We start from the raw sequence: 27,004 nt of genomic DNA, 5'->3' as shown, positions 1-27,004 counted from the left end.
AAACACTGGGCCGCCTGCAGCGAAGCGCGCGAACTTAACCACTCGGCCACGGGGCCAGCCCCAAGAAGCAATGGATTTTGAGAGCAGTGGAATCCAATTGAAGTGGGCTTACTGATATAAAACGTAATATTGAACTCATAATGAACTCTCATCAGATATCATCATATAACTTCTCCACTGTGTGAGGCACGTGAAGTAGTGAGCCTGGTGAGGGCAGACACACTCCTGTACTTGCTAAGAGAGTCATGGGCAAATCTTTGGGCCCTTGCTCCCATGTTCTCATCTGTGCAATGGAACTGAGTGTGTGTCTGTCTGCTCGATTGCTTTCAGGGTTATTGTGAGGATGCAATTAAATAATAGACATGAGGGCTCTTTAAAAAGTTAAATGCAAGTGAAAATGCAAGCTATTATTTGGGACCGAATGACGTGTACTTCGCAGTTGACTCTAGTAACTGGGGCCTCTGTTTACTAAGCTGGTTCCTGCTTTGCAAACAGTTGGGGGAGGAAATAATACATGTGATGAGAGCACTTTGAAAAGTTAAATGCAGTGGAAAAGTGCAAGGTATTATTATTTGCCAGGGAATTGTACACACGGAGGACATCTGCAGGCTGTGAGCCTCTGATTGTGGGGCTGGCTCCTGCCTTGCTGACAGTCAGGAGAGGAACGTGGGTGAGAACATGTGACCATGAGGGCCCCCTCTCTGCTTGCACAGCTCAGCCCCTTTAGCTTCTCCCTGCTGCTATCTTACATGCTCATCCCGGCCTTCTCTACTTGTTCAAAGCTCAGGGGTTCAGGTTACCAGATTCCGACAGGACCACACTGCCAAGACGCGCTGTGGCCTTCAGGGAGTCCCCTCTGAGCCTCAGTTTCCTCCTCCGTAAGAGTCTTGACTTACCTCGTCTTTAAGCTCTAAAAAAATACAAGATGATTACAAATTCCAATGTAAATTTTACTTTTTTGACAGAGACATAAATGTCCACATTTTTTTCAGTAATTTGGTTTCTACTTCACAAAATTTAGAGAGCTATAATAGCAACTGAATTGATTTTATGATTCATTTAAGTGAGATATGTGTATATAGAGAGAGAGAGAGAGAGAGTATCAAGATGGATTCAAGATCTATATATATTTAAGATTTCTGATCCCCAAGACTTATAAGAAAGCCAGATGTCACTCTTATAGGACATCTAGAGCAGAATGCCAAGTCTCAGACACCACTTTTTGGAAAGAGAATTCGGCTACAAATGGAAACTTCTCATTTTTACTCTTGCAAGTTTTCTACAAACTCTTAAGGAATGTAATCCAGTACAAAGCAAATATTTACCTTTTAAATTTTCATTAATAACTTAGGAATTTGTATGCAACAGCTGAAACCAATAACCACAAAGCTATTGTTTTAAGAATAGGGTATAATATGATAATGAGGTTTTTTGAGGTCGTGGTTTTTGTGGTTATAGCAAAAGGACTTAGAATTACCTATCACATTCTGAACATTATTGCCATTTGATTTATGCAGAATACACCCATGGAAACTCATTTCAACTCTGAATATATTTGGAGAAATTAGCCAATATACTTATATTGTATCTTCAGTAAGACAAATTTCTTCTGAAATTTGAAATTATAATTTCAAATTAAATTTGGATTTGAAATTATAATTATGTTGTAAAATACTTGCTTTATCCCCTTAGTTTAATATTTTGGTTAAGAGCAAAGACTCTGGACTCTGACTGCTTGTGCTTGAAACCATTATTCACTACCAAGGTGACAAGTTACTCATCTCTCATAAGCCTTAGTTTTCTCATCTGTGAAATGGGCATAGCATATCTGTCTGACTTATATTATGGTAGCAAAGAACTTGTTTTGTGGCTTGTGTTACAGCTTTTGAAAATAATTTTCATTTTCTCAAATTTTTTTTAATAGACGGAGTAAATACAGTAAAGCAAAACAAGAAGCAGATGAAGAGAAACATTTGAATCAAGGTATAAAATGTTGGATTAAAAATAACTTTATTTTTAGGGCATGTGTCATATTTTCATTTTAGAAATGTCTAAATAATGATCATGTGGCTTTTAATATTATATTACATAGTCCTTTCATGGAATTTTCCAAATAATGTACTTCAAGAGTATCAAACAGAAATTGATGATTTGGGATTGTTTAAAGTGAGATTAAAGATGGGGTTTGGAGAAATTCCCTTAGATTGTTGTTTTTCTTTATTTTATTTTCCATCCTGAAAAGGTGTGGGTCTAGCTGGCCCATTTTTGTAGCTGGGTGGCAAGATGTAACAGGTAACAATTTCTCTCATATTATAAGGTCAAATTTTTGGAGAAGAAAAGAATAAGGAATTTAAGGGTAATTGGTACACCCCAAAATATATGTGCTATAGAATTCAGAACTATCAATTTCTTTTAGTGGGTTATAGTTATTTTGATGTTCCAAAGGGGGTCAAAGAATAAATTCAAAGAATTGGCTCTAGAATGACTTGAGCGGGACAGAAGACTCTTAAATGGACAGTGGTTGATGACTCTGCAGGAGCACTGTCCCGTAAAACTTTTTCAGAGATGGTGATATTCTATATCTGCACCAGTAGGGAGAGGAGAGGTACGAATGCCCAAAGAAAGTAGCCAGGAATTACTAATGCATCTTGTCCCAGACGTCTCCACGCTGCCTCAGAGCTCATATTCTGAATTTAGTTTGCAAGCGACTGTGGGTTATTGCTTAATTACATTTCCTGGCGTTCAAACCATTCACAATTAGGCTGCAGCATTTTTTCCAGCTGAAGCATCTAGTGGACTTCAATGACTTATCTTATAGCACTTTCCTTCCAAAACATAATAAAAGTGGAGATCCAATACAAAGTCTATATTCTCAAATCAACTACCTGCCATTACCCGTCTTGTCCATTTTTAACCTAGGTCTAATCTTAGTTTGTTAATTGTCACATATTTAATTGGTCCAGATATTGGGCAGAAGATGGGACCATGTAGGCATGGCCAGTTGAGAAGGGAAGTTCCTATAAGGAAGGATAGCTGGGGATGGTGAGAAGGACATGAGTAACTGATTGACACAACAGCATTCAACTAATACATCCCAAACTTCCTTGTAGAGACTCTCTCTTCCTTCATGGGATGGGTTGTTTTTAAAATCTTGTCCTTAAAGTGTGAAGATATTCCAGGAAGTCAGTAGATCTGCAGCCTCTTAAGCCCCTCACAATTCTTTGTTTACCTGCTAATGAAAACCAGAGCAAGAATTTCAACATTTTCGTATGTCTGTGCTCAGTATTTTTCACATGCTAAGAAAACTTTTCCTACGCTAAGTATTTTTAAGCCCAGACAACTTAAGTTTATTAGCAGTTTCTGAGACGTGCTCAGCCAACCTATCACGTGTTTGTTACTTAGGTGTTAGAACTTATGTGGATCCTTTTACATACGAAGATCCCAACCAAGCAGTTCGAGAATTTGCCAAAGAAATCGACGCATCTTGCATTAAGATTGAAAAAGTCATAGGAGTTGGTAAGCGTCTGAGAGTCTGTCTAATATGCCTGTTTCCTTTGTGGATATTAAATATACATATGTGGATTATATGAATCCATATGAATGTATTGTATATACATGTAAATATCTGTGTACCTGAAGTTTCCTTGATCTTTGTGAAACACTAGCCTAGTGCCTGGCATGTCATAAGTACTCAACAGATGTTAACTTTTACTCTCTCATCTTGAATGTGTTTCTGGTCCATAGTAGATTCTTTTTCTCTCCAAAAGGTGAATTTGGCGAAGTATGCAGTGGGCGTCTCAAAGTGCCTGGCAAGAGAGAGATCTGTGTGGCCATCAAGACACTGAAAGCTGGTTATACAGACAAACAGAGGAGAGACTTCCTGAGCGAGGCCAGCATCATGGGACAGTTTGACCACCCGAATATAATTCACCTGGAAGGCGTCGTCACCAAATGTACGTGGGTCGCTGCCTTTCTAAAGCCAAGTTAGAAGTTACTGGCAAATTAAACACACATTTTCTTTCCAGGGAAATGACAGATGGAGCAGACCCACTGATTGCTAATAGGAGGAAATCAGTGCAGGACAAGTCATTAATCTTGTAGTCAGCTCTAAATGGGTCTATGGTTTAGGCTGATACCCTCTCTCCAAGGCAGCTTGTGTGAGATTGTAGGGAATTAATATTGCAGATTTTTGGTATGCCTCGCCATCTTTCAAATCTTTGCTAGACCAAACTGATTGTCACAGGGTAGGCACAAGCAGATGGTAAGCAAAATAAATTTTAAGTACTTTTCATATAAAACACAACAAAACCTCGCCACACCTTGTGCTTGACGCTTCAGTTCCAGATGCAGAGAATGAATCTTGGGAATCTTTATTATATTGGGGGATTTGCTTTCTGCTCTGCCTGATTTATGGCTGTTGCAGTTCAGCACCTATTATATACAGTAACACCTGGTTGTACCTTCCCTTCTTAGTCCATTAGCATTCGCTGAGCCCGTGAACCATGCTTCGGTTAAAATACGACACAGCTCAACAGATGTGTTTTGCAAAGCAAACCCTGAATATATCTCTAAGACCAACTTATAAAGCACCACATGGACAGTGTGGCTGAAGAGGTTACTATTGAAGGTGGCTCTGTTCCAGAAGCCGTAGTACCTACTACAGTTACTACAAGTCAAGGATCTTGTAAGCCTGAGGCTATGTCTCCAGAAAGGCAAGGTGCCTCTTATTTGATTCAAGGTGCCTGTGAAAAGCATCCTCGATCAACGTGTGCAGAGTGGCTGCGCCAGTAGGGGGTAGGTTAAAGAGTAAACTTTGGACATCAGGCCTGGGGCAGAGGGGGAAGTAGGACACAAAGGTACCAAATTTTTAAGAAGAGAAAATAAGAAGGTCGCTAAACAGAGAGAAAGTCTACACTAATTCAGAGATCCTCAAAATTAAACATACATCAGAATTCGCGAAAACAGTTTCCTGGACCTCATCCTCAGAGGTTTGGTTCAGCAGGTGGGGTGAAGTCTGGGAGTTTGAATTTCTAGATGTCAAAGGTAAGCCAAAGCTGCCGTTCCCAGGACCACGCTTGGCGAACATTCGACCGAGTGACCAAAGACTTACACACCAGCTCCACAGCTAGTGAAGCATGAGGCATTCACTAGTTAGTTGCTCAATCTTTCAGTTTCCTCATCTGCAAAATAGAGATAAAAATAGAACTTGCCTTCCTAGGTCACTTTGGACGAATTATTTAGCGTGTTTAGCATAATACTTGGCAAATTAAAAGAAAAGACAACACCACTCTAAGTGTTGACTGGTGTTATTATGTCTTAAGAAGTCTGTCTTTCCCCATCTTCAGACTCCTTCCAGAAAGGAACCTTGGTGCTAAGGATATATAATTTTCCACCTTAGGCGAAGGCTGTAATTAGCATGGAATAGCTCTATTTACTTTTTAAGATTAGTTTTACAGACAGGATATTTTTCTGTTGCCTGTGGACTTCGGGGCTGCCCAGAGGCCTTCACTACTTTAATTAAAAGATAACTTTCCGTTTTAAATACTTCTGCAGGTCCATTTTCTCAAAAGGAGGCCCTGTTCGGCTTGGGAAGGGGTGTTTTTCCTGCCACCGACAGTGATTTTCATAGCACCTCTGCAGAAGAGAGGAGAAGCGGGATCTTTGTATTGAAGTCCCACCGCGCCTCTAAAACTCATAGCTATTACAGCTGTAACTCTTATAAAAGACTGGGCGCATTTGAGTAATGCAGTTGTCACTGAATTAAAATGATTTAAAATTTCCACCAAAGGAGCTGTCCCCTTTCCCTACCTTTCCCCTCCCCGCTGCATCCCTGCCTGTTCCAGGCAAGGAACCCCCTCCTTCCATGAGCCCAACCCGGGCCCATTTTATCAGCCCCTCTGTTTGTGGAGAAATTCACGTTCTCTTATAGAGCTCATAAAGATTCTGACAAATGCATCCTTTCAATAAACAGGATAAGGAATATAGAAGATTTCTGAAGATAGTGCCAACAGGCAGACTAGGAAGATGTGAAGGTGAAAAGGTGGAAGTGGAAGAGTGTCAATTCATTCCCAGCAGTTCCCCGGGGAACCTTTGAAATTGACAGGGAGACTATAAATTCTCTCCACCACCCCCCTCTCTTTTGGATCTTCTACTCTCTTCTCACCTCTTGAGGGATCTGGTGAAATGGAAGTAGGTGTTAATACACTGCCAAGAGAGTCACCCCTTCTCATTAGTTGACAAAGTATCTTTTGACTGAGGCAGGTTAATTAAAACTCATTTAGATGCATTTGTTCTCTCGGAACTCTGTGGTCACAGATGTGGAGGATAAATGAATCTGAGGACTAACAGCTTCCTATTGATGTTGATCGAGAATGGAAAGGTGCATAGGGACCACCCCCTCCAGCCAGGGAGAAAGACTGGAAGTGGTTTTATTCATCCTTCGGTCTACACCAAGATTCTTCCTTTTTTGGTCGGCTTTCATTCATCACCTGAAAATAAAATCTCCACGGTACTGTTTTCTAATCCAAAATTTTTGCTTCAGTAGGATTTCTTAGATACGACACCAAAAGCTCAATCAGAAATTGATAAATCGGACTGTATTGAAGTTAAAAACTCCTGCTTTTCCAACTTTTTGCCTCTGAAATGAGACATTTTCCTTTCCCCACACCCAGAAGGGAGTCTATTCTGATAGGAGCTCTGGGTAGGAAATGTATTGGTTAAGAATAATTATGGGGTGTTTTTCAGCAGTGACATATCCCAGCCCATTTTCCCTGATTGAACGTCTCAAGTCCAAACAGTCCACAAGTACAGCAATGAAAGCGTGAATATTTTTGATCATCAAACTAACCTTTTATTTCCCTTCCCCCGAGGGCATCTTTTATGTTCTCTTTGCTTTAACCCTTGCCTTCGTAATGTATTGAGGATTTACACCCCACCCTCACCCCTCCTGCAAATACCGTTTAGAAAGAAGGAATTTCAGATCTTGAGTCCATTGCCAGCGATTAAGAAACTAAAGAATGGTTCTTATTTCCTAAGGTCCTCAGAAAGAAAACTAAAGTGAAATGAAAATATTTCCCCCACTTCCCCAAACCTTAAAATCATTTTGATTTCTTTGCTGAAAAAAAAGAGGTGGGACATTTGCAAGAATGTTCTAGTATTGAATTAAAATCGCTGTCTCGGATGAAACAATTTAATTCACCTTTTCTGTGATTTTTGTTGTTGCTGAGGTTGGCAGCTTAAGGAAGCAAATAGAATAAATTTATTCATAGATAGGAAAAGAGAAAAAAAAAAGATACAGCCCCTGATCTGAGCAAGATAGGAGGAAAGAAGTTAATATTGTGCATGTTTGAGCTTTAAGTTTTCTCTGAGTAATTAGTGCCCGACATAATTAGTGCCCCCTGAAACCTGGGTTTCTCTAAATAAGTAAAAAAGTTTCTCTGTCCATTGACTCCTTTAGCATCGCACAAGTGGCTCTTCTGGGGACAAAATAAATTAATTATCCTAAAGATTTTTTCACCTTTAAACAGGCCTGCCCATTTATCTTCGCCCCCTTTTACTTGAGAGAGCAATTAGCCATTCCTGTGCTCCCTCGATACCAGAGGCCACTTTAGTTAAAGACCTTGTCAACAAGCCACCCAAAGGGTTAATCTTCCAGATGGAATTTAAACCTACTCGTCCTTTTAATATTTCATTCCTAGCTCCCCGCAGCTGAGGCATAAGCCTGGCTTGTTTTAATTAAATTAGATCACACAAGACAGGTGTCTTGGCAGTAAAATTGTGCACAGCCCATTTTTATCTCATTAACTACAGTGCTCATCAAGGGTTTGTGTTTTTCTTTCTGAAAACTCTAGGTAAACCGGTAATGATCATAACAGAGTACATGGAGAATGGCTCCTTGGATGCATTCCTCAGGGTACGTGGCTACTTTATATTAAACCCAAGAATGTTGGTATTTAGAAAACTCTCACAGACTCCTTGTATCCTTTCCATTTGGTTGTATTCAGGGATTTTTTTAATGGGGTAAAGGAAGAAGAGGAAAACAGAGAATGATCTGATTTTTAAAGGCTAGTAAATAGTCCATGTTCAATGAAGGTAGTCTTTGATTTATTCTTGTATCGTGGGCTCTTTGAGCCATAGATTCATTACAGTTGGCTAATTTCCATTTATCAGAGGAAGCAAATGCAGCTCTTAGGATATAGTCTACAAGTGAATTAGTGACTTTGGTGAGAAAGGCCCAGAAATAATGTTGAGTTTCATTGCATACCGGATACAGATATCAAAAAAGATCCAAGTAGTAAATGCTTGGTGGAAATTAATCTGGCCTAATGCTAATGAGATTGTTCCTCATGCCTTTCCCATGCAGAAGAATGACGGCAGATTTACAGTCATTCAGCTGGTGGGCATGCTTCGTGGCATTGGGTCTGGGATGAAGTATTTATCTGATATGAGCTATGTGCATCGAGATCTGGCTGCACGGAACATTCTGGTGAATAGCAACTTGGTCTGCAAAGTGTCTGATTTTGGCATGTCGCGAGTGCTTGAGGATGACCCGGAAGCAGCTTATACCACCAGGGTAAGGAGGATTTGTGACCTCTGGGTTTTGACTCTGATGAAACTGTACCTCTCTTCTCACTTTGATGTTTAAGCCCTTTATGATTTTATGTTTCCTCATCCTTCAGAGTGTCTTCATATCCATGCATCCGTGTTTCAACCATCTTCCCAAGAGAGGGATTTTGAAACAGCTCCTAGATGTGTGACCGCTTTACAAAGCCACAAAACACAGCTTCACTTATTATTGTATTTTTTTACACTTAAATTTTCCTTTTCTTTCTTTTTCTCTTTCTTTTTCTCTTTCTCTTTCTCTTCCTTCCTTCCTTCCTTTTTTCCTTTTCTGTCTCTCTCACTTCCTCTCTCTTTCTTTCTTTTCTTTCTCGTGTTTGCTCTAGATCTTCTGTTTGGTTCTTACCTATCATTTAAAAAAAATTTCTTACTTTAAACAAGACAGAGCAATGTTTCTAGTTGGTTGTCTACCAAATCTGAGAATGCATATACAGGATTTATAAAACATTTACACTGTGAGGGTTTTCCAGTATCTAATGGCCTTCATTTTCCTTCTGGTAGATAAGCCGGGATTAGGGCACAGTTAAGAGTTATCAGTAGACAGTTAATGGCTACCCTATCTTAGCTGGACAATCTGAATATAAGATAGTAATGGAATAAACACAGATTCATAAAAGTTATTGGCCATTAGGGCTGACACCGTTAAAATCAACATGCAGCAGACAGTTACCAACCATCTTCGTCCTGTAATGCTCACCATTTTGCATCTGCAATCCTAAACATTGGGGTGTTTCATTTGGTTGGTTGGGTGAGTTTCTTTCTTTTTTTTTTCTTTAGTACTCAGTTTCTTTGGCTCTCGTTTTGGTTCTTACACAGATCTTTTTTGAATTCCAAATCCGTTCATTTAGGAAAGAATACATCTTTGTGAATGCTAAAGATCTTTTGTTTTTTCCCAGTAGTTGGAGAGAGGAAAGCTAAAGGAGGCTTCTTGAATGATACATTTACATAGATAAAACCTTAGCCAAATATTTAAGGAAGGTGGGAGGCAGCACAAGTGTCCTTCTGTATGTAGCAAATATAAGTGTAATACCCTGGGTTTCAGAGTAAACTGATGTGGATCAATGCAGTTTCCAGTACAATATATTGTCCTGTTTAGAAGCCCTTATAAAGCAGAGAAAACTTTTAAATGATGTCCTCTTGAACAGCTTAAGGATCTGAATTCAAGTTGAATTAATTTCCCTGGATGGAACCCGAGGAAGTTTGAAACTTGATTAAAAACACCTTGCATATAAGCATAATCAAATGAGACTGTCAAGGGGAAAAAAACAAAAACAAAGCATACTTTAAACTTTTCCTGAGTAATATTCAATTGCTTTACCATTTTTGCAGGTGTTTTTTTATTAACTAAATGATAACCAAAATCCTACCCTCACTCCATTAAATCAATAATGGCTCTAACGTCTGGTATTATTTGGCTTACTTTAACAGCCTATTGAGTGTATTACCTTCTAGCTATGCTGGGCATGTTTCTCATGCTACGTAAGAGTAGGATGGGAGCTGACCCGGTGGCACAGCGGTTAAGTGCACACGTTCCTCTTCAGCAGCCCGGGGTTCACCGGTTCAGATCCCGGGTGCAGACATGGCACTGCTTGGCAAGCCATGCTGTGGTTGGCGTCCCACATACAGGGTAGAGGAAGATGGGCATGGATGGTAGCTCAGGGCCAGTCTTTCTCAGCAAAAAAAGGAGGATTGGCAGATGTTAGCTCAGGGCTAGTCTTCCCCCCACCCCCCCAAAAAAAGAGTAGGATGATAGTGTGATGGATAGAAATTTTCATATTGACTTCCTTAGTTCATGAGTTTAGAAGCAATTTTGAGTGTTGTCTTTGTGCTGCTGGGTGAGAGAGTCCAACAAGAAGTAAAATGAATATGAGCTGCACATCTATTGATCCACCACGGATAACATACGTATTTTGTAAAACCTGAGATTCCCTTTCTTCTACAATATTGCCTTAAGCAGACCTCAGATAACAGGTGGGCTTTTTAAAAATAATTAAACAGATTACTTGTTCACGTCCCTGTGACTAAAGAAAACATATGAGAAAGAACTGTCTCAGCCTGGAAGACTTTAGTTAAAATAAACAAGTCCCTTGTTATTGTTTGGAGAGCTAGCTCCGGAATGCTGTAGGCCTGCATGGCAAATAGGAACAACGTTCAGAAACTAAAATGGCACGTCACTAATGTACTTAAGGAATAACTTATGGTTCAAATGTTCATAGGGTGGCAAGATTCCTATCCGGTGGACTGCGCCAGAAGCAATTGCCTATCGTAAATTCACATCAGCAAGTGATGTATGGAGCTATGGAATCGTTATGTGGGAAGTGATGTCGTATGGAGAGAGACCTTATTGGGATATGTCCAATCAAGATGTGAGTCTTTATGTTCTGAAATATATGTCTTTTTGTATAGATTTGCATTCCAAAATATATGTCTTTGCGTTGAGATTCGGGAAGTTTTGCATTAGTGTATGATGGAGTGAGCGTAGAGCTTGAAATTATACATTAAACTCAAGATTCTTAATATAAATGTGTCAAGTAATCTAGCTAAACCTTATGCTCAGGAATTTCAAGGACCAAAATTACATAGTCTAAGTGGTATACTATGAGAGAGAGCTTGATTAGATACATAGATGCACAGATTGATATATTAGTGATATGGAACAGTATTTTTACTTGGTTGACTTTCAAACCCATACTGAAACAAAATTAAACGTTGAATTTTAAGAAAATGCAAGGATATCTGAAAAACACAAATTTCACGTGTGATCAAATTGATATGAAAGGTTTATTGGAAGAAAACTAGTGACTATTTTAAAGCTGGCATAATTGTAATTAGAGCTCACCCTTGAGGACTCTGAAATAAAGCTGCATTGAATGACCCTTTGTAAATTATGCACATCCCTTTAAATGTACCATCTGGACCGCTTCATAAGGGAGTATCCACAATGCCGGCAATTTCAGAAAAGCCTTCAATAATGACACTAATAAGATTCCAGAGTAATAGAATTTAATTACAAACATCTCCAGTCAGGGGAAAAAAAAACCTAGACCAGAGGGTCTTCCTAGAAACTTACAAGCTAGTTCTGGAAAGGTTTTAATTACTTATAGAAGAGTGGAAATCAGATCAAAATAAAATGGCCAGTTTTTGAACTTTCCTAGTTTTTATATGTATGAGGTAAAATATTAGCATGGAGTGTTTACAATGCATGGTATTCAATTTATCAATAAAAAATTCTATTTTAGAAAAAGTCTCTTTTTTAAATTCTCTCTGAGGTGGAATGTTTTATGACCATCTGCCTTGTCGTCCTGAAACAACTGGAAGTTGCAAAGACGATTAAGCGGTGAACCAGGTGCACTTAAGAAATAGGATGCTGGTCGCCTTATCAATAGAAGAGTGTTCAGAGCAATAGAAAAGCTAATGCACTCCATGTCTACTGGGGCAAAAGGAATTCTCTAATCAGATTAAGAGGAATGGTAGTGTTGACATTGTATTATCTGTAAATTATAAAGGAAGGTTCATAGCAGATAGGAAGAAAGACTGCAGCATACCTGATAGCTAATTACAGGCTGGAAAAAGACCGTAGAGGTGGAAGGCATGTAATCTATTGTTTGATGTGATTCTGGTACACAGACACCTTCAAGTACCTTTCTTGTAGCATCATTTAGTTTTGGCTTAGAGACTTTCAGAAGGATAAAGACGAACAACCTCCATGAGCCAGTAGTGCATGCCTTTACTTATTTCATTATTTGATCTTTAAACTTTCCTTTATTTCAGTTGAGAGCCATGGCCAAATGCTCATAAGGGCAGAGTATCTAAAGATGTCATGAGTTTTCCTGCCCTAAATCTTTTCAGACCTGTAGTTTTGACAGTTTCTATATGTTAATAAAACAATTTGTTGTTTTTGGCTTTTAGTTGCCTGGCTTTATCCATGGGAAAAGCATCTGAAACCATTTCTCTCCCACAAGTAATATTGATCTATCATTCACATCTATTTGTCTCTGTGTTAGATTCTATGTAGAACAGGAATCAATAGGAAATGTAACTAGAGACTTACTCTTATGAGTACAATTCATTTGGCGTATGGTGAATGGAGTCAAAGTAACTGGGGAAAATTTGTCAGACTTATCAAGTTTTTTGTTTGGTTTAATCCTCTACCCCCCAGAACATTCCGCAGTAAACTGAGAAAATATGCTTTGTTAACCCACAAGCCATCTTCCAAGCTGGCAGTGGATAGAGGGCTAATGAAAGAATATTAAGCAGTCTGAGGAGTTATAACAAGTTGTGTTAACCTGGCATCAGCCCAATGTTGTTTGTATTCTCATCAATTCAATGTAAAATGTTTTCATCAAGTCTGGAGTCAACACCATCCACCTGGAAAGATAAAAGAAAGTCAGAGGGTCAGACTGACCTAATGTAATTGCCAGAAATAAATAAAATAATGTTCAATAAGATAGCAAATAGAAGTCTACAGTAGAAGGAGAAGTAGATAATACTAATACAACAGGATGTTGGCAAAAATACATGGGAGAAAGAGTCTCAGAGGGCTTAATCAATCACAAGATGATCGTTAAACTGAAGTGACGTGCTGGTTAAAAAGACAACACTCACACTACTACACAGAAACTACAGCCAACTGAATGGACTCTTTTCTGGTGAGGTCCAAGTCTTGAGCAGCAAATGGACCCCATGGCAGGATGAATCCGATGTGGTCACTGAGGTGGGTGCAATGACTGGCTGTTTCACTAGCAGCTGTTGTTTTGGTAGGAAAAAAAAAAAGACTGATTTAAAACAAGTAAAACTTTTTAAAATCCCAAAACAAACAGAAGCACCTCCAGAATCTCATAGGATACTCTTAAACAAAGCTTATGAGTAGTGAAAAATTATGAAGCAATTCCTCTCTTTAAATTTGGCATAGTCGTACCATATTACATTACTGGGATTCACGCCTTGAAAAGGAGGGTTTAGAGAAAAGCCAATAAGACAAATACTGTAATATCTGAGAAGACCGATTAGAAAAATCAGAATTTGAAGAAAGACTGTTGAATGATTATTTGTATCTTGTTAGGCTGGGAGACCACATTGGGCAATAAGACAATTTTCATCTACCGTTATAACTTCTTTCCTTTGATGTATAAGGGTCCCCTTTAAAATGCAAATACCTTATAAAAAGGTGGAGTTTTTGCCACCCTTTTTCTTTTTCAAAAAAAAAATCTACTTACTGACACCTTTAACAAGGTCAATTGACAGCCACCTGAGACCAAGAAAGAGATAGAGAATTGGATATCTGAGGGGATAGTCTTCCAAAAGTCAAAATGGCTAGGCATCTGGAGGGGGGGAAGGAATGTGCTGTTTCTGAGAAAGGCAGTGTCTTCAGGATTGGGAGAGCCGGAAGCTGGGCTTGGTATTGACCCAGTAGCTGTCTGAGCAAGAGGACCAAGGCTTAAAATGATGCAAAGGGACTTCATTTTGGAGGCAGCTATTAACTGCTTCCCAAGGAAGGTCTTTAACGCTAGTGAGAATCTCTTTTGCTAAGAGCGTTTAGCTGATGCTAGATAGCAGAATGGGGAGGGTCATCACCATGTGATCTCCGAGGGCTGGGCCTACACCATGTTGTTGATGTGATTGGGTTCTAACCACTTTGGAACATTGACGCATCTTCACTTTAGAGTTTCCAATTGGCATTGCCTGCCATTGGAGAACACCTCATAGCAACAGCTGGCTTCCCTGCCTGGTTGCCAGCGATACTCAGGTCCAGCTTTGGCTGCTGTGAAGGAGTTGGAGCTGTTCCCGTGCTCAAGCTTGCCGGCAGCTTAATGTACAGGGGACAAGCCGATCAGAAGGGTGAACGTCTAACGACAGCTTGCCTGGCAGCTTAACATACCATTCTGTTTTCTTTGATAGGTGATTAAAGCCATTGAGGAAGGCTATCGACTACCCCCTCCAATGGACTGCCCCATTGCCCTCCACCAGCTGATGCTAGACTGCTGGCAGAAGGAGAGAAGTGACAGGCCCAAATTTGGGCAGATTGTCAACATGTTGGACAAACTCATCCGCAACCCCAACAGCTTGAAGAGGACGGGGACTGAGAGCTCCAGGTCAGCCACGCTTACTTAATAGTGATGTATGAAAGACTACATTAGAGATGGCAGGCAAGCAGTGACTCACTTTAATTCCTGCCTTTTAGTCAGAAGCCACTTCACAGCTCTCTGCAACCTGGGTGGCTTCTTTCTCAATTAGTGAAGTATTCATTGTAGTTCTGGTCACCATTTTGGAGAGCCTCATGCCTGGCAGGCCTCAAACAGTAGTAAGAAAAACAAATTAAAAGCAACAACAAGGAAATAACTAAAGTGCTTACCTTATGATGCTGGACCTGAAAATTTAGGAAGAAAGAGGAAATGTACTTTTGAAAGATGTTCAGTTCCTAGATGCTTTATTTTGAAAAGGGAAAGAAACATTGACTTCGGGAAAAATAAAGATTAGAGGACAGACCTTTATGCAGTGCAATTTTTAAGTTGACTTATCGAGTGTTAATTGTCACAACAGATTCATTAGTTTTCAGTTCTTAAAGTTTCTGTTTTCTGAGTCTTTCAAGAATAGAAGGAAACAGGACCAAGATAGAAACTGACCAAGTTAAAAAGCATGCAGATGAGCGTTTGAGAAGGGTTTTCAAAACTAAAATGATGAAACCACCTGTAAAAGGGGCAGTTATTTCATTGGAAAGAGCAAAATGAAGAAGCGTATTCATGCGGAAGGGAGAGAAAGACACTGCAAGTTCTGTAATTCAGTAGGAACTTTCCTGCATGGAGACTGAGCTTTCCTAGCAGAAGAGGCAGGATGCCTGGATACCAGTTCCATCTGAAAGGGTGTAGCCCGTCCCTATCAGCTGAATTATCTAAGAAGACAGGCACAATAAGACCGAGTGATTCAGACTTGCCTGAGGCGAGGCATCTACGCTTCTCCAAATATGTACTTCTTAAAGGCTTCTCTTTCATCATGGCCCTGAGTTAAAAACAGGAGGACTTTTTCTCCCACGATATCCAAGCCCTGCCAGGCTTGGCCGGCACAATGATGTTCTCCACCAGTCTTTCTCCTAAAACTTAACCTAAAGATTGTAGACGAGAAGGAATATACTTAATATTACAAAACATGAGAAAAACAACTTGGAGCAAACAGCAGAGGAACCTTCCATTCTCTTTAGCATTGGCCACTACACAGAGCTTAACGATCACGCTCTTCTGAAATAGGATTGGCCTGATTCACATATTACTCCTGCCACTTGGTAGCTATGTGACCTAAGAAAAACCAACCTAACATTTCTGAACTAGTTTTTGTTTTTTTATTCACTGTAAGGGTGTAAATAGCTAGCGGTAAGGCCTCCTTTCTGGGTAGCTAGCTTCTTCTATTCCAAGATAAACCTTCTCTAGCTTTGAGATCTCCAGCTCTAGATCCCTGTGTATTTAGTCTGAGGGTCCTAAGGCCATTTCTTTGGTACTTGGGGCTTCTCCTGCTGGCATAAACTCATCGGCTACTAATATTGTATACTGTGCTCTTAGCACCAAAGTGCAGAACAAATTGAACTATTGGATACCCTTTCCTCAATTCTAAGTTCTTCTCACTGATGGTACTTAAATAGCTTTGATACTTATTACTGCTTGCTGATAATGGGATGTAGTATAATGTGGCATGTGATTCAGCACAAGTTAAGCAAATGTCATGGTGTTCCCCAGAGAGCACAAAGACTTCCAGAACAAGCTTGAGAATCACCCTTAGAGTTAACTGATACCCGAGTGAGGAGATTTTCATCCTAAGGTCATTTCGACCTTGTCATGTACCTAGAGCCTTCCTTGCTGCCCTGTTAATGTTCTTGGCTTAAAGTTGGAAGTAAATGCAAATTATTGGTCTTTGTCTAATAACAGATATTATCAGTAAACATTCCACACTAATGTCTAAAATTCTATGTGGTAATATTTGTTATTGACTCAAAATTTGGAAGAGAATTAAATCTTGACTATTCTTGGTGTAAAAATGCAGAATTTTACTCAGAAAATTGGATTTAATTGAAAGCAAGCTCACAAAGGCAAGCTATTGTTCAGACAGAAAACCTTTTGACAAAACAAGTCATTTAAAAAATATTTATATAAAAGGGAAGTAATGCAAATCAAAATAATTTTAGGTAAAAATTATGATGAAAAAACAGAATTGGATTAATTCTGCTATGTAGAAAATTAATCAAACCATTATACTGACTTAATTTTGTTTTTACAAGAAAAGCATTTTTTTGGTTGAAAATTCAGTAGTGATGATATAATTCTGATTTAAATGTTTATATTCAAGCAACATAGTCTGAGGATGAAAATCAGGTCAAAAATGTTAGGATCGACCACATTCTGTAATTTCTAGGGAAAAAGGAAATTCAAGAAAATATAACTTAGCAAGCAGCAGTGTTGCTATACAGGTAATTGTAATAAAGTAATGTACCCTGTAATAAAATAAAGTAATAAGTACGCTGAGAAGGTCTACCTATGATTATTAGGTAGTTTGATGATGAAGATGACTATAATTCTTTTAATAAATACTTTCCATTAATAGGTGATTTATCATATATCAATATCGTGAAGAGTGGCGTAATTCTTGCCTTGAACTATAGTCATTCTTGACAATGACCTAATATAAAACACCTGGCCTGAGAAATGCATAAACTAATAAATAAGTTCATAAGAAGTGCTCAGATTTTGTTGAAATGATTATTCAGGAGCCCCAGCAAGGGAATACGAGAAGCACATTCCACAATGCAAACAGTGATCAAAGTGGCCATTCTTCCTGCCAGTCTTGGCACACGTGCTGGTCAGGCATGGGTTGATTAAAGAGGGGATTAACTCCCTGCTGTCCCCAGTTTGTTTGAATGCCCTGAGCCTGCCTGCAAACCTGGCTGGAAGCATGCTGGACTTGAACTCTTGCTGTTTTCTCTGCTTCCATCGAGTCTGGCAGGTTGCAAGCTTGCAGTTTTCCTTACTCATACTTCACTAGGGTTTCCATAGTTGCGGAACGAAAGTCTACAATATTTGGTGCTGGCAAGGACAGGACTCTTTCTGCAAAAACTGAACAGGTTCCAGCCACATGGGCTCCCCTGATCTTTACTCAGGCTGGGATGTTAAAAGACCTGCTATGATCATTAATGCATGAAGAAGTCCCTATAAAAGAAATGTGGGAAATGGAATTAAGAACAAATCGGGTGATTGATAGATGCTTCCACAGCCTAGTGAAATTAGGGGCAAAAATCACATGGTGACATTTGATGGCGAATGTTCCATGGAAAACCTGCTCTTGGCATTTCAATGTCCCTTTCCTATCTTGGGCAATCTGACTTCGGAGTCTTGCGGTCTCACTGATGGTTCTTGTCTGTCTACACTTTCTCATTCCATTTCCAGACCTAACACTGCCTTGTTGGATCCGAGCTCCCCGGAATTCTCCGCCGTAGTATCGGTGGGCGATTGGCTCCAGGCCATTAAAATGGACCGGTATAAGGATAACTTCACGGCTGCTGGTTATACCACACTAGAGGCTGTAGTGCACGTGAACCAGGAGTAAGTACTCAGCGATCTTACACGAAAGGGTAAATCTAGATTTAATAGTATTTTCCTTTTTTGCTTTGAGCTGCATAATCATCCTACTCATTAAAAAAAAATAAACAGAAAACTGGAATGCTTTTCATTTTGATTGAGTGTAATTTTACACAGCCTCTATAAAGCACCTACATTGTTGCATTAAATTGCTTAATTAAACATTTTAATACACCTGCCTTGTTGTGCTGTATTAATTGTGGCTGATTCAAATGTGTGTCTGCATGAAGCCCGGAAAAGAGGTTCTCAGCCCTCGTAACTCTCCTTTTCCCTCTTTCTTCTCCCCCTGTCTACAGTGACCTGGCAAGAATTGGGATCACCGCTGTCACACACCAGAATAAGATTTTGAGCAGTGTCCAGGCGATGAGAACCCAAATGCAGCAGATACACGGCAGAATGGTTCCTGTCTGAGCCGGTACTGAATAAACTCAAAACTCTTGAAATTAGTTTACCTCATCCATGCACTTTAATTGAAGGACTGCACTTTTTTTTACTTCGTCTTCGCCCTCCGAAATTAAAGGAAAAAAAAAAAAATCTGCAGCGTAGCTTGGTGTACAGGTTGCTGAAACTGTGGGGCTTACAGAAATGACATCTGTCATTTGAAATAGATCTGGAACAAATTGTTTCTCAGACGTACTTCGGTCCATCACCAGTTTGTAAAATACATGTACCTATATAAATAGAACATCGCCTCCGAGTGTGGCTGCCGTATTTGCTGCCGGACACTGAGTTTCTCTGAGACATCCTTGATTCTCTCTACATTTGGAATTACAACCGTCATATTTTGTTTGTGGCATCAGTGACAGTCATCTTTCTTTCACTGGAATGAAGACCATGCCTAGGAACATTTTTGAAGGACTCAGGCTTGGTTCATACCGTGGAAAAAACTCTAGGTGAAAACCACATGGCTCATCAGTGTTTCTCCTTCAGTGCTCAGGCCACCTGGTGGATTATGATGACATGAGGGGCTGGAAAGAAAAGGAAAGTGGATTTAAGAATAATAATAAAAGTAATAATAAAACCCAAGCATCGTACCCCCTAACTGGACAAACAAGGTCTGTTTCTTTGGGCCTGTGGCTGTGCCATATAAAGTCTTATTTTGGGACGCTACAAACGTATTGTGACTACCTTATGGATAGTGGACTGTGACAATCTTTAATAGGGAACTTTGACATTTCCCTCCTTTAAAGAAGTAACCCAAAATATACAAGGTAAGTCAAAAGAACCAGCAATGAGTCTTTCTATAATAAAAACTTTTTTAAAAAACTTGATCTTGTTTAAAACACTAAGGGGTAAATATTCTTGCATGTCTATTGGGTAGTTTGGGTTTCTTTCAAGATGTCAGTAATCTCTTGACAATGGGAGAGGACACCAAAACCACTATGGCCTCCTTGCTGTTCTTCCAGGAAGCAGTGAAATAGGAACTATATGAGGTCAGGTTCTGGAAGACGGGACCTAGACTCCTGCTGGCAGTGCTTTTCTTCATACAGGGTTCCTCTTGCTCTTTGGTGCCATTCATTCATGCCACAAGTGCTTATTGAGGATCTTCTGGGTTCCGGGCAGTAACTCAGGAGCCTTGCTCTCTAACCTTTTTGGGTCATGTATGTGTCCCATCCTTTGGAGTCTTTGCTCCCATTGAGAAGTACTGGAGGGTCTCTTTTCCATCAGTTTCATTTTCTGTCTGGCTCCAGCAGCCGCATACCAAACAAGATCAGCCAGAGAGGACTGACCTAGATGTCAATGGTGAGACTTGGAATTCACCTTACTACCTCATCATCAGGAAATGACCTACTAAAATACACACTTTTCATCCATAAAGCCCATTAGACTTAGATTTCTTTTTTTTTTTTTTGGTGAGGAAGATTGGCCCTAGGTTAATATCTGTTGCCAATCTTCCTCTTTTGCTTAAGGAAGATTGTCCCAGAGCTAACATCTGTGCCAGTCTTCCTCTATTTTGTATGTGGGATGCCACCACAGCATGGCTTGATGAGGGATCCAGACCTGCAAATCCTGGGCTGCCGAAGTGGAGTGCACCAACTTAACCACTACACCACTGGGCCAGCCCCCTTAGATGCTTTTTTTAATCCTAGAATTTCCTTCTTGAAACAGGTAATTACATGGCTTTGCTCAATCCAAAAAGCAAAGGATCTAACTTTTTTGACTGGACAAATTTTAACTTTTTTACTTATTCCATTTTTATCACTTTTAAACAAGAGCTTGGCTGATTTTAATGACCTTTATTTCCCCCTTGGTTTCATCCTGAAAGCTATTTCTTATAGAGCAAAGAATGTTAAATTTGATGCTGTCAAATCATGACAGTTTAGTAAAACCCTTTTTGCAACATTAGTTGTAAAAGCTTTTCTGTTCAGAAGGAATGTGAAATTTGTTTTTAAAACTACTCCAGCAATTTTAGTTTTATCACCACTTTTGCTGAAGTCTAGGAGTTCTGGATATTCGTGTTAAAAATTGACAAATGTAGGTTGGTTTTTTTGCTTGCTCTTTAAAAAAATTGTAATTTCTTTTTCCTTCAGCAAAGCTGTGGAGTATTTTGTTTTTAATCTCCACAGTCCAATCCAAATAAGATAGCACTATGGTATTATCTTATAAGTAAAAAGAGAATGTTACCTTGTGTACATTGCATAATTAAAAGTATTGCTTTCTTAAAGTCAACAACTTGACTTGCAGTATTTTTCTAAATATTGAGCATATTCAAAACAGAACATTTCAAAAAGGAGTGTGTCAGTCCTAAGATGTCCTAACAAGTTAGTGCTATATATTATGCTGGCGTTGTTTTCCTCAGCAGGTCTTTCTGTCAATGAAATAATAGGTGAGGATTGAAAGAAAGGCAGAATATGAAATCTTACTTCATTCAAAGGTTGCCTTCTGAATCTTAATTTTAATACACGTGTGAGTTAAAGTCCAGGACAATGGAAAATCAAAAGGGGACTCTCTGAGTGTCTAAAGTAATATCCAGTAGCAGGAACAGTGTTAACTCCATTGCTTCCATGAAGTTACACATTTTAGAAGAGAAATATAAGGACTATAGGATTGTTGCATTGTTGCCTGCGGCCTGGGGCCACGTTCTGGCATCCAGATAGCTTTGGATTCTAAAGCCAATTGAGATGTTGACACTGGGAAGTTCATTCTACATTTCTTTGTAACTCAGTTCCTCTGCCTATAAATTAGAGATAACGATACTTTTCTAACAACATATTTCTTACAGCATGGTCCTGTTGTGAGTGTATATGAAGTTCTCTTATATAGCACATACTGAACTTCACATAAAAAAAGATGTACCCTTCTTCCGAGGTCTCCCAAGTGTTATTCATCCATCGTTCACTTGTGAACCCAAATGCTAGATGGAGTGAAATGAAATTCAATGGTAGGGAGCCATGCAGATGAAAAGCTTTACTTTTAATGGTTTTATGAGGGTTTGGGGGTGAACATGGATCTATACAAAAGGTGGTAGACCTATCAAATCAAATTCCTCCTGCATTATTTAGCCTTGAAATTCATAAAATTGTTATTTTATAATTGGAAAGAGTGAAATGCACAATAAGACCCCCTTGCAATGAGAAGAACTGGATGGCACAGATGCTTTGGTGTCTTCATGACTGACTCAAAGGAACAACGATTTGGTTATTTAGTCACACTGAAAGTCGCGTCTTTCACTCGTGATCCCACATAGACCACAGGCTTTGTCTGGTCTCTGTTCAAGCAATTCCCCTTGCCCTGTGATAAAAGGATTCAAAGGAGAGAAGGTTTATTTTTCTCTACTTATTCTGGCATCAACTAGATATAAGCCTTCACATTCCACACTTCTCACTCGAAACATCCAATCCTTTTCACATACACACTGAGTCCCGAAATAGCTCACTTAATATTACAAATATATTTATATAATACATATTTATATCCAGGCGTTTAGTGAGGAAGGAGGTTGGCAAACTGAAAGGGGACAAACGTGTTTTTGAGACCACTCTTTATCTTCTAAGAATGGAATTTCTAGGAGCAAAAGAAAAACACCTTCCAAAAGCTTGCATATCCATATGGTGTTGGTTGTACTCCATCAGTCTTAAGGTCACAGTCATGTTCTCCTTGTCCTTCCTATAAATGCATGCCTGTCTGATGAAATCCCTGCACATTCAGGTTTCAAAAACTACATTTGTTAGGCTTACTGAGTTCCAGAGAGGAAACAGTTGGAAAAATAGATCCAATTCCTCTTCTTTCATTTTTTGCATAATTGAGAAAATGAATGATGTTGACAAGTGGCTTTTTGAAGACCTTCATAGCATACCCTTATCCACATTTATAATTTTAAATTGCTTAAGAAGTAATTTCTATCTGAATATCCTATGAGAAAGCTTTCTCTCTTTCCAAATAGACTAAAGTGTTTTCTACAAGTTTAAATAATGGTCATTTACCTCCAACAAACTAAATTTTATGTATCTCCCTCACACAATAAATAAACATGTACATATACAAAACAAGTAAATAAATAATTGATTTAACAAAATAAGTAAAATTGCCTGTAAAGATGTATTTTGGTCTTAATCCTTGCTCTACACTTGAAGCCACCAACTGCCAAACATGGCCATTATGATGGGAGATAGGGAGAGACCAAGAAACAATCTTGATGGTCAGTTGTCAGAAAGGAAAGAAGAGAAATTGCTTCTTTTGGCTTGAGTTGATTATTTGACTAATGAGAGGATGAAAAGAAGCCACAATGATTCAGTTGAATTGCACCAGCCTTGTTTGATTCTAGACTCATGGGGCGGCTGTGGCTGATTAGTTCTTAGTGGGCTGGAGCCCCCAAGACCTCGCTCACTGGCGCCAAACCTCTCACAATGCATATGGCCCTAGGTTCCTTCCCTCGGCCTGTTATATGTAGATTATATGGATCTTTTACAAATTAGATACCTCCATTCATTAGACATTACTTTCTTTTTAAGAAAAACAGCCAATACTTTTTATTTCTTAGATTGTATTCTTTCAGTCATATTGTTGAATATTGGCGGATCATGATGTATCCGGATTTGTTTCCAAGATAGACAGTTTCCCCCTTTGGAAAGACTGGATGCTGGTATCTGCGGCTTTTGCAGTAAGCCACTTTGCCTTTCACATCCTTTCTAAGCCCTTCTCATCTTGCACAACTGAACCGTAACAAGTCGGAATTTTCATTTCAAAGAGAGGCTGTTCACGTAGTGGTTAAAGCCTGGCTGTGGCTCAGACTGTGTGAGCTCTACTCCTAGCTCTGCTGCTTCAGAACGTACGACCAGGAGCAGATTGCCAGCCTCTCTGCGCTGCCATGTCCTCATCTGTGTAATAGGAATAAGAATAGTAGCTTCCTTGGAGTTGTTATAACTAAGATGCTAATAAACATTTTTTTTTATTGTTATTAGAGTTGTCACTTTTCAGAGGAGGAGAGTAAGAACTCGTGATGTCCCTCTTGAACTGCTTCTTATGGAGCCATACCAACTTCTATGCACCTATGTTCTTTCTCGCGTTATTGGTTGACAACTGGCTGGCGATGTTGGTTGATGTTTTGTCTAAAGTCTTGTTCTTTTCTCCACAGGGAGCAGATTCTGCTATCTTGGACTCACAGCCCTTCCTGTTGCTTACAAAGCCCATAGAAGAAAACAGAACACACCCTCCTCAGTTCCTTCCAAATGTGTTTCTTCTGCTTCTACTACGCCAGTTCTGGAGCAAAGACACTGATGAAACAACACCCGTTCCTGAAAAGAATAAAAGTGTGACTTTCAAATGCCCTTTCCCAGTGAAAGAAACAGCAAACATTCCAGGTTCAGCATCTGTTCTCCGCTTGCGCTGAGGAATGGACTGTTTCGCAGCACCAGCTCTGCAGAGCCTTTGTTCCCAAACTCTTGCGGTTTTATTTATATGTATTTCCATATCTCATTCCTGTACGTCACTGCTGCCTTGGCAGGGCAGCAAGGCGACAGGTTTTACTATGGACACCAGGTCGGGTGCCACCACACAAAACAAAGCCAGTTCCCATGAGCTGCCTATGATATGCATTGCTGAAGTAACATTTTACCCAGGGTGTGCCATGCAGTGATATAAATATATTTTTTTCCTAGACTAAATATGAGCTGACTATCTCTTTTGATGTGTGTACATAGGTGTGAGTGTGTGTACGCGAGTGTAGGTGTGCGTGTGTGTGTATAACCTCATGCTTAGAACTGCCTGTGAATGTTGTGGAATGCTACACCTGGAGAGTTCTGGTTTTCCACCAGCTCTGAGATGAAGAGCCACACGAGAGAGTGGGCCAGGAGACCATGCCCATCCCCTTAGAAAGACAACCCAGAAATGTTAAATGTCCTGTATCTATTAAGCGTATTTTGTAGTTGCCACACTAACCTTAATAAGTGATTCTCCAGCTTGGGACAGAGGCATTTTCACCCTAGTGGTGGAGTAATTTTAGAATATAAATCCATTCAGGTGACAACTTATCATCGAAATCATGAATTCTGATCGAACTCTTCATCCGAATCACCACTTCCTTGATGGCGAGAGAGAAGGGGATGGAATTTGTCTGGTAACCCCAAATGGAATACAAGTAGCCTTTGTTTTTCTGCATAAATGGACTTGTTGAATGAGAACAAATATATGCAATTCATATACTTTCGGAGATGAACGTAGACGTGTGTCAGTTTTGAGATGCTGTGTCCTGGATTAATACTTTGTCTCCCGATGTCACAGAAAAGTACATGCCAGTGACTCTTGAGGTTAGCATAGTTGGGGTTAAATGGCCTCAAGCAATTTCAGGTTCCCAATTTACACAGAAAGTTCTACAGTTATTAATATGCAGCTAATTCCTACAGCCCTCAAAAGTGCATCAGCCTTCTGGAATCGGAGGTCCGTTATGTGAAGATTCAGTTTTGATATGACACATATACCAAACTCCAGCTGACATACTGCCATTTTTCGTAATCTGAGTGGCTGCCTTGCTTATTCTAAGCTATGGTTGCAGAAACTGTGGCCATTTATATAAGCTATAACATCAAATCAGGGAAAAATGGGGGAAAAAAGATTCTGAACCCTAAGTTGTTGAACCAGTAGAGAAAATGATCAATAAATATTTATTACATTCTGACAGGGTGTGTGGCATTGTATTCTCATAACTATGCCAGAGTGACAAAGTTAATTCACCCCTTTTGGGGGACTTTAATATATTTTTAAAGGGATGTGCCTATGCATTGATGCCTGGAAAATATGTATAAAGAAATGAGGTTGACTCTCTGAGCAGGTCATCTTTCCCCGAGGTAAGGGCAGGAGGCCAAGTTAAGGGCTGTATGTAGCTCTGTGAGTGAGTGCTGGCCTAGGGAGCTCAGAAGATAAATTTCGCTCAGATCTTCCATTAGGCAGCATTAAGCTGTTCCCTTGCACCAAATCAAATAGCTTCACCATGTGTCCGCTGGCCCCAAATTATTTTTAACAATCTTAAGAATGAAATGTTCTGGTGTGTTTTAAAATGTTATTTTAAAGAAAGGTTGTGCTCACGACACAGCTGGTGTGTGTTTTGAGACCTCCTGTATTCAATCTGTGAAGGATATGTGTATTAATCCATACACGCGTATAGCCTCAATATTTGTCTGAAGACACTTAAATTCTGACCAGTAAAGGAAAGTTCTAGAAGCAATATTTTCACTTATTTAACATTCTCCAAACAACATCAAGCATTGATACACACTGAAGAGTGCATTTATTTTTTGTATCACTCCAAGTATGTTGGAATATGCAAGGACTGTGGTTAAAATTAGAATGTATAAGGCATATTATAATTTAGTTCATAACTGAAAAAGAAATTAATAGAACATTGTTTGGTTCATACATGTTCCGAGATTTGAGCGATCTCTTAAGTTAGACATAGATTTTCTATTTTGTTTTAATTTGTCAAGGTATTTTTCTTCCCTTCATGAACTTTAGGTACACATAACTTATGTCATTTATTTATGGTCTTTTATACCTAGTTTGTAAAATTGTAAAATAGCAAACTAAATGCAAAGAGTTTGCATTTGAAAATAATAAAGTAGTTGCCGTATACAAACTTAGAATCTAGTTGTCTCTTTTCAATAATTTTTGCCATAGGTATGGTGTTTCTAAATTAATTAACTTTTGGTTGTCATTTGATTAAAACACAAATATCTTAAATTCTAGTTCAGAGTACTTATTCAGAGGATAAAAAGCATTGACTTCTAAATGCTCCTTGCCCTTGGGAGCGATGCATCGGCAAATCTGACTTAGATTCTATAAGATCCTGTATCCCATTGTAATTAAGACTATGAGCTTTGGGGGGAATTGAGGCTCCACTTCTTATTGATCATGCAATCTAGGTCAAGTTTCTTTTTTTCTTTTTTTTTTTTTTTTTGAGGAAGATTAGCCCTGAGCTAACGTCTGCTGCCAATCCTCCTCTTTTTGCTGATGAAGACTAGCCCTAAGCTAACATCTGTGCCCATCTTCCTCTACTTTTTATGTGGGACACCTACCACAGCATGGCATGCCAAGCGGTGCCATGTCCACACCCGGGATTCCAACCAGCGAACCCCAGGCTGCCAAAGCAGAACGTGCAAACTTAACCGCTGTGCCACAGGGCCGCACCCTACGGAAGTTTCTTAACTTCCCTATGCCTGTTTCCTTCTTTGTAGAATGGCGATTACAGTGCCAAGAGCTTTTATAAAGACTAACTATACTAAAATGTTAGCACAATGTCCAGCATCTAGCCAGAACTCAACAAATGGTAGCTATTC

The 27,004-nt window shown here is 39.4% G+C and overlaps 1 protein-coding gene across 2 annotated transcripts in view; it reads left to right on the top strand.

The window, feature by feature from the left end:
* EPHA4 (EPH receptor A4) overlaps positions 1-26,311 on the top strand; it is a 139,153-nt gene extending 112,842 nt beyond the window's left edge. The window contains exons 9-18 of one of the 2 annotated variants that reach the window (XM_003365125.5): positions 1,925-1,983; positions 3,403-3,516; positions 3,768-3,953; positions 7,851-7,912; positions 8,363-8,572; positions 10,836-10,985; positions 14,518-14,711; positions 18,045-18,200; positions 18,533-19,447; positions 23,812-26,311. In XM_003365125.5, coding sequence (XP_003365173.1) covers positions 1,925-1,983; positions 3,403-3,516; positions 3,768-3,953; positions 7,851-7,912; positions 8,363-8,572; positions 10,836-10,985; positions 14,518-14,711; positions 18,045-18,200; positions 18,533-18,647 — 1,246 coding nt within the window. In that variant the 3' untranslated portion in view covers positions 18,648-19,447; positions 23,812-26,311. Of the gene's footprint in view, positions 1-1,924; positions 1,984-3,402; positions 3,517-3,767; positions 3,954-7,850; positions 7,913-8,362; positions 8,573-10,835; positions 10,986-14,517; positions 14,712-18,044; positions 18,230-18,532; positions 19,448-23,811 lie in introns of both variants that reach the window. The other variant, XM_005610642.4, reaches the window with a different exon arrangement.
* Positions 26,312-27,004: the final 693 nt, after the last annotated feature.

The sequence above is a fragment of the Equus caballus genome, chromosome 6 (assembly GCF_041296265.1).
Source record: "Equus caballus isolate H_3958 breed thoroughbred chromosome 6, TB-T2T, whole genome shotgun sequence".
Taxonomy (NCBI): Eukaryota; Metazoa; Chordata; class Mammalia; order Perissodactyla; family Equidae; genus Equus; species Equus caballus.
The sequence above is the reverse complement of the archived record's forward strand: the minus strand, read 5'-3'. Positions and strand labels throughout refer to the sequence as shown.